At 41.2% G+C, this 12,421-nt stretch overlaps 1 protein-coding gene across 1 annotated transcript; it reads left to right on the top strand.

Moving 5' to 3' along the window:
* The first annotated feature begins 553 nt into the window (after positions 1–553).
* Positions 554–10,876, top strand: ak4 (adenylate kinase 4). The gene is made up of 5 exons (XM_083647544.1): positions 554–1,054; positions 2,368–2,487; positions 5,618–5,790; positions 7,281–7,399; positions 8,422–10,876. The coding sequence occupies exons 1-5, from the start codon at positions 913–915 to the stop codon at positions 8,546–8,548; spliced, it is 681 nt and encodes a 226-aa protein (XP_083503670.1). The 5' UTR covers positions 554–912; the 3' UTR covers positions 8,549–10,876.
* Positions 10,877–12,421: the final 1,545 nt, after the last annotated feature.

Here is a 12,421-nt window from a genome sequence, read left to right as displayed (position 1 = left end):
ATATAGATAAATAGATAGATAGATAGATAGACAGACAGACAGACAGACAGACAGACAGACAGACAGACAGATAGATAGATAGATAGATAGATAGATAGATAGATAGATAGATAGATAGATAGATAGATAGATAGATAGATAGATAGATAGATAGATAGATAGATAGAGAGATGTATTGGAGATAGCCTATAGATAGATAGATAGATAGATAGATAGATAGATAGATAGATAGATAGATAGATAGATAGATAGATAGATAGATAGGCTATAGCTATAACCTGTTATCAGCATTCCTGTAATAATCATGTAATATAGGCCTACAATGGCGTACGGTTTGCCTGTGATATTAATGTGGATCTCGAAGCGCCCACTGTATAAAGACTACAGTAACCAGATTGCCCTGCGACGTTCCGTCATCCGCATTTTTTCTGGATGATGTGCGCAGCAAAATAGGGCGTTGTGGAGACTCCCTCATATCATTCGCAGAGAAAAGTCTTTCTTCTTAAAGACGTAGGCGAGCTTAATGAGTCCGTGAGGGAGCTGTAGGAAAAAAATAGAAAAAAAAATAGCCCTTTTTCTCGACTAGACCTTCATACAGCCTCTGGCGTGCTCTGGATAGCCCCAATGTGCGCAGCAGAGAACGGTCTCTCAGTGTGAAGCAGCGAGACCCGCAGAGTCCTTGAGATAAGCTGAAATTTATATTGGTAAGAAGAACATAAGAGTTTATATCAGCTACCGGGCTTTGGCACTTCGTTAGATTGCTCATGCATGTCACTGATTAAGACTTGAATTAACGGCTAATTAACTTTGTTCTCTCACGGTGCAAAAGCCCTATGAGGAAAAAGGGCAATCGCTTGTGCGTCCCATAGGTTTCTGCAGTAGCAGCAGCTTGTTTTTTGGGGGGGAAGAGACATGGCCAAATTATTCCGAGCTGCTATCATGGGTCCACCGGGATCTGGAAAAGGAACCATATCCGAGAGGATTGCACAAAGCTTTGGCCTGCAGTATCTGTCCAGTGGTCACTATCTGCGGGAGAGCATGGCAGCAAATACAGGTATTGTAGCCTACATCAGCTGCATCTAGCGTCAATATCTGCAACAGGAGGAACTATAGCCTACAGGGGAAAGTTAATGGGGACATGTCATTCATTTTCTAGCCTGCATATATGAATATCGAATTACTTTTATTATTATTATTATTATTATTATTATTATTATTATTATTATTATTATTATTATTATTATTATTATTAGGTGTAGTAATAGTAGATAGGCTAGTAGTAGTAGTAGTAGTAGGCTAGTAGACTAGTAATAGCCTAGTAGCCTATAGTAGACTAGTCATCTCATAAATATTTGAAGTAGGCTATTAGCAGTTATAATAGCATAGGTTAGTAGAACTGCAAGGATGGTGGTAGCAGCAGCAGTAGTTTTATTAGAAGTAGTCAAATAGTAATGGTCGTAGTAGTAGCCTATAGGCCTACCAGTAGTAGTAGTAGCCTAGTAGTAGTAGTAGTAGTAGTAGTAGTAGTAGTAGCAGTAGTCTAGTAGTAGTACTGTTAGTTGTAATTGTCACATAGATTCGAAAGGGGAAATTAACAGATGGCATATGATACATACAGGTAATAAATTGTATCATGTCAATACATTATGTATGCCTACATTCCCTAGTCCATCTATTACTACAACTATTAGAAGGAGCTCAAAATTGCATGTAAACAAAGCCATCCTTTCATTCAAAAACAAGGAAGAAGCTCCAGCTACTTGATATTTTGATGTCACCAAAAGCAGGTTTTCTTTCTGTCTTTAGGAGGAGACTTGATATCATAGTGGAAACGTGTGGACACTGAAATTCAGTGTTCCAGTTACAGCTTGATATTAGTTTATTTTATTATGTCCCAAATTTACCTTTTGCACTATAGTCTTCTTGCACATTGGACTAGAACTGGAATTCATTATATTCACATGTGCCAAGCTTTGTACACCGCTAATGAAATTTGAGTTCAGTGCCTAGAGACCCTAAATTACATAGTTAGAAGGTTTTTGTGGATTTCGGTTTCCAGGGTCTTTAAGTAAAAACACATGTGCCTGCATGGTTGCCATTACTGAAATGTTTCACCACTGTGCCTGGCTTGACACAGTAAAACAGTTTAGAAGTCCTGTTCCTAAATGTAGGGGAGGTGACACATGTATGGTTTCTATGTCCTGGGGTCTTCACCGATTCACCATCACTAAATAGATGATGTTGGAGAAGATAGCAGTGAACAGTGGTTCTAAAGTATTCTGGTGCCAAGATGAGTGTTTTTATCACCCATCTCTGTTTTAAATCTCATAAGATGTGTTGTCTATCTTGACCTGTGTTGTGTATCAGAGGCAGGTGTGCTGGTGAGGAAGTACGTAGATCGAGGCCTGCTAGTGCCTGACCGTGTGATGACCAGACTCATGTTGCCCAGAGTGGAGCAGCTGAACAGCCACAGCTGGCTGCTGGATGGTAAGAACCGCAGTGTAGGGCTCAAACCAGGTTCAGCGGGACCCAGGGGAGATCTCCCCCGCAGGAGGTCCATGCTCCGCAAACATCCCATTTATTATGTTTCTTTAGTATGTTTTCATGTGTCTGCTTTGATTTACTAGTGTCCAGAGAGTGACAAGGAGAGAGGGGACCAAGGTGAACACATGACAAAGATCATCAGATAGGGGTTTGAACCCACAGTGAGAGTTTGCACCTCAGGACACTGATCCCCTATGCTACTTTTATTTCTGCAGAACAAAACAAAACTTCTTAAAAGTTGTTTTTAAAAGGGTCAGGGGTAGTGTTTTCAAAAGTTACTAAAGTCTTTAAAAAGTCTATATATATATATATATATATATATATATATATATATATATATATATATATATATATAATTCAATATATCATTGTTTCATCAATATACTGAACAAAATATCAGGTCTACTTGCTCCCAACTGTTGCACAATGTATATTAAATGAACATACCTTAGCAGAGCAAAGGAGAGGTTGCATACCATCAATGTACATCATTTGTACATAATTATTTGTTTATGCTTTATTTAGCCAGGTGCGCGTGTCTCATTGAGATCTAAATCTCTTTTTCAATGGAGCCCTGGGGATACTGTCAGAAAGGGATTATGTTTTTTGTTATACTGGTCTAAGCTACCCATCAGGTTTTGTTGTTGATGTCAGTACATTTCATGTACATACATTTCCACAATGAAATACATTAAGTAGTTCCACAACAGTCTAATTATTGGAGGCTTGAACTACCGGTATTTAATTGTTGGAAGTTTTATAGAGCCTTGAACACAGACTACTTTTATTGGTTTGGTGCAAGCTTTTCCTCACACTGCTAGGGATATGAAATGTTCTGAGAAGGGGAATTGAGCAAGGCACTGGCAAAAGAACTGGAGTCAGTTGGTCCCCGGGCGCTGCACTGCGGCTGCCCACTGCTCCTAGTTCCTGGAAGGTTCCTAGTAGAGGATGGGTCAAATGCAGAGGATGAATTTCCCCACGAGGACGATAAAGAATAACTTAACTTAAATTAAATTAACTTAGTGTTACTTAACTTAGCTGACCATTGTGTTGTTTTCCAGGTTAAATATTACCTGCTATTTTCACGACAGATGTCAAACAATGATGGAACCAAGTGGTTTAAAGCTGTCTGTCCTTGAGACAGGTCAGATCATGTCACTTGGCACATGACTAGCATTAGTAAACATGACTAGTGCGGGTTTCCGAAAGCGAAAACAACACCGAAGTCAAGGTCGCACACCCACAACACACACACACACACACACACACACACACACACACACACACACACACACACACACACACACACACACACACACACACACACACACACACACACACACACACACACACACACACACACACACACACACCAATATATTCTTTCATCTTTCATTGTGTTTGTTAACTCTAGTGTAATCTCTCGAGACAGACTTTCTCGTAGAAAAAGTCTAGATTGTCCTAGTGTGACATTTCATAACCGTGACAGGAGAGACAGCAAATTGTATCCGTAACTCTTCTTCACATTTCCGGTATGAGTTGTTCACTCACTCACTCACTCACTCACTCACTCACTCACTCACTCACTCACTCACTCACTCACTCACTCACTCACTCACTCCCTTTTCGTTCCCTCTCATAATATTTACACACGCACACTCTGTGTCAACACCCCACACACACCCCTACCTTCTCAATATACACATACACAAACTGCTCTCTCTCTCTCTCTCTCTCTCTCTCTCTCTCTCTCTCTCTCTCTCCCTCTCTCTCCCTCCCTCCTCAACCTTTGATCTGTCCATTTCTCTCCTTGGGAACGAGGTGGTCTAGTGGTTAGAGAGAGTTGACATTCCTTTACTGGCCATAAAGCAGTGCTTCTCAAATTCTTTCACATGAAGGAACCCTAAACTGACAAGAATTAGACCACGGACCCCCATTTGATAGGATTTTGTCCCACAGACCCCCATATGATAATAAGATTGATGCTTGTAGATGTTTTATTACAGAAAGTGTATAAAACCCATGATCAAAATAGTCATTCTGTTACTATGAATGGAATTATAGCTAAAATAAATTACCCTCCTTTTGGCTGGGGACCTCCTGGAGCCCCCTCAAGGACCTCTGGGTGTCCCCGGACCCCCATTTGAGAACCACTGCCATAAAGGACTATACTGAGCCACAGTCACTTTCTTGTCCAATACATAAAGCCAGCAATAGCTACACTGAGAACCGGACCAAAAGGAGACATATGGACATGGAGGTCAGGCAAAAAGAGAACTTCCCTATTATATGCGGATCCATTCAGTACCACATTATTATTATTGTTGTTTATTGTAATACTGTATACAAGTTATCTAATCACAGAAATGCAATCAAAATGTGATAGCCCAAGTAATTTTGTAATGGGCAGACCAACCAGAGACCCAAATGCAGACACTTAGAGGGAGAGGTGTGTGTACATGAATTTACTTGGAGTAGAGAGAAAATGGTACAGATCCAATCCAACAAGACGACCCAAAACACAAATCCAGAAATCAAGGCAGGCAGATATCAGAAAAACTTGTCAAAAACTTGTCAAATAGCGAGACAGGAAGTCAAACAGTCGCACCAGACAATCCAGCAGGGAACTAAGCTCAGCGTCAGGTGTGTACATGTATATATACCCCAGAGCTAAGAAATCATCATGATCAGCTGGTAACCGAAGGTGAGGCGTGGCTTCTTAATCAGGTGGGCAGAGATGATCTAGATTCACACCACAAGAGGGTAGAACTCACACAGTTTATGCTCTCAGAACAGGCTCTTCATCAGGCACAAAATATGGTTTACTGTAGGTGTTCTCTTGCCTAGTCTTGGCTGCACCTATAGGGTGCGGCCTTGTAGAAAAAACAAAGTCAGACTAGGTTGATTAGTCACAGGAAGTGTAAATACAATCGGAAGTTCCGATTGTATTTACACTTCCTGTTAGTCTCTCATTCCAGACGGTCTCTTCTGAATAAGGGGAATAGGAAAAAGTGTGTAAAATAGATACCATATAATACAGTTGAAAAGATAAGGTCCACCTGCTCTCTCCCAGGTTTTCCCCGGACCCTAGTGCAGGCCCAGGCCCTGAACAGCATGTGTGAGCTGGACCTGGTCATCAGCCTCAACATCCCCTACGAGACGCTGAAGGAGCGACTGAGTGACCGCTGGGTCCACCCGGCCAGCGGCAGGGTCTACAACATGGGCTTCAACCCCCCGCGAGTCCAGGTCTGACAACTCCACATGTCACTTTACTGTTACGGTCATTTAAGCGCTTTGAGGGATGCTTTGACGTTTATTTTCTTTTTTCTTTTTTGGCAACATTTTATCGATCCCCTGGAGGAGAAATAGACAATTTTCACAAGGGCCATTTTGTGTCGAAAAGGCAGGGTAAACTGGCTCAGATTCCTGCAAATCAGAAATTATGTTAGATCCAAGATTCACACCTTTGAAGCGCTCCCAAATGAACATGATTTTTTTTTTATGTATTGCTGAGCCCTCCTCACTCCAGGCATCTCATTTCTAGATTTGTATGTCTGTTTGACAACTGCCCCACAGCCTCTAGATTCTAGAGCCTCTAGATCAAGGATACTCAACTTGCTTTGCCCGGGGGCCACTTTCGTGAAATGATACAAGGCCAGGGGCCAGTTAATAAACAAACAATATACATTTTTCTGTAGCGGATTGTAGGTTTTTGGGGTGTCTAGTTTAGTCTGACAATGTTGTGCACACCGGATAGTTAGTTACCGTAGGTTAAGTTAGTTAGGTTAAGTACATACATAAGTACCTGGGTAGCAAGCAGACGGCGGTATTTGACAATTTAGCAGCTAAATCATAGATTATTGAAAGATATTCCATATTCCAGACTGAAATGCTATAACAGAAGTGGAGTATTGGCCAGAATGACATGAACATTTGGACACTTATTCAGCCGGTATCTTGCATGTTGCGTTGAGGTGCACTGTAAAAAGAAAAAGGGAAAAAAAAAAATGCAATTCCATCGCGGGCCACACAGAGGGTGCCCGCGGGCCACGGGCCACATGCGACTACCACTAATAGACCCTTTTCACGGGGGCTATTTTGTGTCAAAAAGGCAGGGTAAACAAAGGTGCAAACAAAACAGTAATGAGGGTTTCCAACTTACAATCATGGGAGTTTGAAACCCTCATTAGCGTTTTGCATGCACCTGTGTTTGCCCTGCCTTTTCGACACAAAATGGCCCCTGTGAAAAGGGTCTATTGCGAGCTGGCTGTCAGACCGAGAGATCGCTGGCACACGGAGGCACGGTTCACAACCACAAGTGCATCTCTGCTTTATTAGATAGTGTGTGAGACAGGAAGAGAAGAGAGAGAAAGAGGAGTGACATAGGCTGAATTTGACACCAGGATATCACCAGTACATGGCTGCCATGTGCCTTTGCACAGGAAACACTTGTGTACCTCGAAAACCAGCGGAATCTTGCAAGTAGTCTTCAATTCCTACCTCCAAGCTTCAGATTCATGCATTGATTAGCCTGAGAATCAGGTCAGAGACAAAAGGCTGGAATAGTATGTTGTCATTTAGTTCGATTTTTCTTCTACAGTTATGTTATATACTTGTGCTGGTCTGGATATGTCCTGTGCTGTGTTGTCATGCCCAGTGTTATGCTGTTGTCCTGTGTTGTCACGTGTTGACATCATTGTGCTGTGCCATGTGTGACAGTGTTGTGCCTTCTCCAGGGCAGGGATGACATCAGCGGGGAGCCGCTGGTCCAGCATGATGACGACAAGCCAGAGGCCCTGGTGGCCAGACTGAGGCACTACAAGGATGTGGCCAAGCCCGTCATAGACCTGTACAAGTGAGTACATGCACTTTTTAAAATTTCCCCCCGTATTTATTTTTAATTTTTGCTCTAATTGAAATGTTTTATGGTCACTCATGATTCAGTAGGTTACGGGTTAGCTTGCTTCCAGCCTTAAAACTAGCTGTATATAAGTTTTTTTTTTTTATGTCTATGGAGTAAATGAATGGGAAACTCACTTCTATGTTGAGCTCTATACAAATGCAATTCTAGTGGGATTGCTTTAGGCAGTAATCTTACTGATGACTTCCAATGTGGGTGATTGTAAAATGGCAGTTAATTCTGTAGATATTCAGTCAAATCGATATCCAAATGTACAACACTAATGGTTTGTGTGTCTTTATCGTTTTATAGTTTTACATTTGATTTATATTGCCTTATGTCTTTCTTGTGCTATTTCTTATGACCTTTCCTGTACTGCCTTGGCAATGTTCTGCCAATTGATGCTGTTGCACTCAAATTTCCCCTTAGGGATAACCTGACACTGCCAGATGGTTACACAGAAGCATCTGGGGTGGCGTCTTTGAAAACTGTTTTGAAAAGGGCAGGCCCATTAAAAAATACCTGTCAGGTGATTGGATAAACCATCTGTCTATCACCGTCTATCACGGGCTTGCTTCTCGCTGTTGACACACCTAAATCCCGCCCATAGCTGCCTCTGGACGGCTAAACCAATAGCTTGGAGCGTGACGAGATGGGTTTCTCGCACGATCGGGATCTCGCAAATCCAGCTGCCTCGTAAGGTTATCAATACGGCGCGATAAATCTGAATCTGAATCTGAATCTTAATTGTCGATGGCATTAGCCCTCAAGATAGACTCACACATTACTATAATTATCTGTATCTTAGTGTGCAATCTATGAATCGACCAATCAATCAATTAAATGATGATAGAAGTGTATTTAGGAAAACCCCCTTGAGCTGAAACATCTCGTTTTCCAGGGGGTCCTGACATGCAAAATAAGACACATTTTCTTTTTTCTTCTTTTCTCTTTTTTGTCTTCTTTCCCCCATCCAGGAAGAAGGGAATCCTGCACACGTTTTCGGGCACAGAGACGGACAGCATCTGGCCTTACCTCAGCTCTCTCCTCAGCACCAAGATCGACACGCCGCCATCAGACACCTGCCAGAGCCAGACGCCCTGACCAGCGCTGCCAGCGACCAGGCCACAGGGAAACATCAGCGAAGAGCGAGAGGAAGTAGCGCGGCGTTTCTAGAGGCTGACCTCGGGGTCAGCTCTCCACGTCCCCGCGTTAACAGTCAGAGTGAGACAAGCGGACGAGGAAACCGATCCAAACTCGACCCGGTCCTTCAGCGCGCTTGTGATTTCGCAGTCACAACATTATTCAACGGCTGTTTTTGTTGTTTTCTGCATATTAACCGTGTGGCATCATGCACATCACGACACAGGCCGCAATTTTATTAAATCAGTGCAATTTGATAGCAGCACGTACTAAAACAAAAGAAAGGTTCTGCACACGTAGATCCATGCAAGTATCTTTACTGGCGCCACTTATCAACAATTACGCAAATCATTGCAACATGTTCTTTGACTTGCAATCTTTCAAATCCCCACATAGTTACTATAAAATTTTGCAAATTTGAGGAAAACATCTGTAGCAAAATTAAAGATTTGTCAAAATGGGGGGAATCCTGAGAAGAGGGTGTCCTACACAGTAGTCATACATTGCCTGTGTCTGTATGAGGTTTTATTCATTAGAAACCAATAATAATAATAATAATTCATGAGTTTATAAAGCGCTTTTCAAGGACCCAAAGATGCTGACAATAAACAAAAAAAAACAGATAAGAGGAACAGGAGAAATGAGGGAGAGGGAACAGATAGAGAATGACATTGGCAGCTGCCCTTAAAGCCATATGAGAAATGATCAAGTCCTTAACTGACTTGGAGTAGTAGTACTGTAGAGGGACTTGGAGTAGTAGTACTGTAGAGAGACTTGGAGTAGTAGTACTGTAGAGGGTTTGGACATGTGAGCAGCAGAGAGCTTAGAGACAATCACAGCAGCATTTGAAAGTTAATTCAGTGTGCTTTGCTTTCCTATGACAGCTTGGCTCACAAGAAGAATTGAAAAAGTTTCACTCCAAACCTGGATATTTGATACTGTACCAATACAAAATGACTGCTAGTATGAGAGTAAAACTCTCATGACAGCAAGACTATGGAAAAGTATTGAAGTTATCGACCATTGATTGCAAAAATAATAACATTGATGATGCAAGCAAAACTTATTGGCTTTCTCAGCTCTGTGAAAACATATTCCTTCAAATACTTAAATTCTTTACTTTTGTGCTGTCTGTTTTATGCAATGCTGGACTGGACCAAGAGCCCACACCGCGTCATGGCTCCACAGCACACTCAGCAGTCAGTGAAGACCAGCACCGAGTATCCGAGTGCCTTCAAGTGTTGTTACATTCCTTTAATAAATATAAACGGTTGCCTTGACATGCTTTTGCACTCAAAGATATGTGTCAGAGATTGTTGTTTATAACGTTGTTACAGTGTTTCTTTCTCATTTGAGAGATTGCTGGATATCATTTTTATTCGTTACTTTTAGGATTTTGAAGCATGAAGGTCATATCTGTAAAGGCTTTTTTTTGGGATTGTGATATACAAGTCATCCATTGTCGTGTGAAAACTGTACAAGATTTTGTTAGATTTTAGCTTGACAATCATCTTTTTCTTTTATCAACTGTTTTTGGGTGGTGGAATGTCCTCAACCCAAAGAGCAGCGTGAAATCCTTCAAATGAAGTCAAAACATTAATTCACCAAGCTCTGCATTATGAGGTTTTCACCTGACAGTAAATGTAACGGTCTGTCCAATTGGAAATTCAAACACAACTTCTAAATCAATAAAACCATAGCCAATTGTGCAATAAAAATGAAATATGCTGAAATTGTGTTTGCCAGCTCGATTAATGGTGGACTTTCCTCTATCTTCTATCATTTCCTCTTAAACCATGTGCGAGAATGTGTCATTCATGGTATTATTGATGGATGTAAAAGAGACCATAGATGATAAAAGAGTGACCAAACGACCAAACCATTTCACTCCTGGTTGCTTGAAATGTTGGGTGATTTAGGAGGTTGAATGTATGTGAGCTATTATGGCTAAAATGTGAATCTAAAATGTCCATGTCTGAAGGCCCTCAGAGAGAGGCCACATGCACACAGTGGATGTGAAACGTGTGTTTGCTCATGTGATCAGTTTGTAGGATTTGTTGAGATATTACATTTATATTCTAGGTTATTACAGTGTAGTTACACTTTGGTTTCCACTGTGGAGCACAACACATGTGGAGGCTCATGGCCATGAAAGAGTTAAACTGTATGTAACCACACCCTGCTGTGGTTGCGTAATACCACAGTGATTTTTTTTCTCCCGGCCTGTTTTTACACCACGCTGTCCTGACATGCCCCCATTCCTACTCCAATAAAAAGCTTTTTCTCATGGCTAATTTGTATGCGTTACATTACAGCTGGGGTGACTGTGATCCCATAGCTGTTTGCAGCATATACCTCTCTTACCTACGTGTACAGTAAACCAGCTATTAGCCAATGTGTGGCATAAGACCATCAGATGAATACTGAAAGCTAGATGCTTTAAAATCTCATTCCTGAATCCAAACAGCATCAAAAGGGCAGTGCCACCACTAAAAAGCCAAAACGGAGAAGTGAAGGAATGATTTAATTCCTGAATTTATTGACAAAAACTGATGGTTATACAATATTTCACAGCGTAAACTGTGGTTCAAATAGATATTAAATGTAAAATGGGCAAATTGTAGAATTAGTTTTTTATTGATGGCCGGCCTGGTTTCTTTTATAAGACCTACAGCTAAAGAATAAGGCTACAGTATGAGTTAAAATTGCTACCCACCCAGAAATAAATAATAAATAAATAAATACATACATACATACATACAGTACATACATACATACATACATACATACATACATACATACATACATACATACATACATACATACATAAATAAATGAATGAATGAATGAATAAATACATAAATAAATAAATAAATAAATAAATAAATGAATGAATGAATGAATGAATGAATGAATGAATACATAAATAAATAAATAAATAAATAAATAAATAAATAAATAAATAAATACATAAATCAAACTAATTGATGTGTGCTTTAATGTTTTCCTTTCTTTCTTCCACTCACCAAAGACAGCCTCAAACATTTTGAAAAATCACTTGTGAGACAAGACAAGTCAAGTGCTTCTCCATTGTTTCATTTTCTTTTGCCACTTCTTTTCTCACAGGAAAATCCAAATACTAAAATAAGCTCCTCCCCCGGGTTTGGTAAAGATTGAAAAAAAAACACATAGGGGGAGGGCTTTATGTGAGCTCCTCCCTCTGTTGCTCCTTCATCAATGAGAAGATCTTTCCTACACCATGAGAAAAACAGGAAGCAGCAGGAGGGGTGTGATATGTTACAATCAACACAAGAGTAGACCATAGATAGACCATTGTGTGTGTGTGTGTGTGTGTGTGTGTGTGTGTGTGTGTGTGTGTGTGTGTGTGTGTGTGTGTGTGTGTGTGTGTGTTTATGGGAGGCTGTTTGTACCTTTTGTATGTGCACAAAATTTCAATGTTTTCACCCTAAACGGCCTCCCATGTGTTTCTTTCTCTGAAGACAGATACACCAACACACACTTACAATGCATGCGCACCTCCTACCACCCCCCCCCCCCCCCCCCCACACACACACACACACACACACACACACACACACACACACACACACACAGGAAGACTAGCTGTGGTCTAGTAGTCCTCCCAGTTCAGTACATAAATCCCATGTGCAGTAGAGCCTGGGTGGGTGGAGCTCCTGTGTGTACGTGAGGGATTACTAGGCAGCTATGCTGTATCCTCTGCTGTACCTCTGACAGGCTGTAGCCTACAGTGCTGGGGCCTGACTGACAGCATGAACCATCACACAGGTTTCGATGAGGACTGTGCTGAAACCT

This window comes from Poromitra crassiceps (assembly GCF_964638095.1).
Source record: "Poromitra crassiceps genome assembly, chromosome: 12".
NCBI lineage: Eukaryota > Metazoa > Chordata > Actinopteri > Beryciformes > Melamphaidae > Poromitra > Poromitra crassiceps.
Note: the sequence above shows the minus strand (reverse complement) of the source record. Positions and strands in the feature narration are given on the sequence as shown.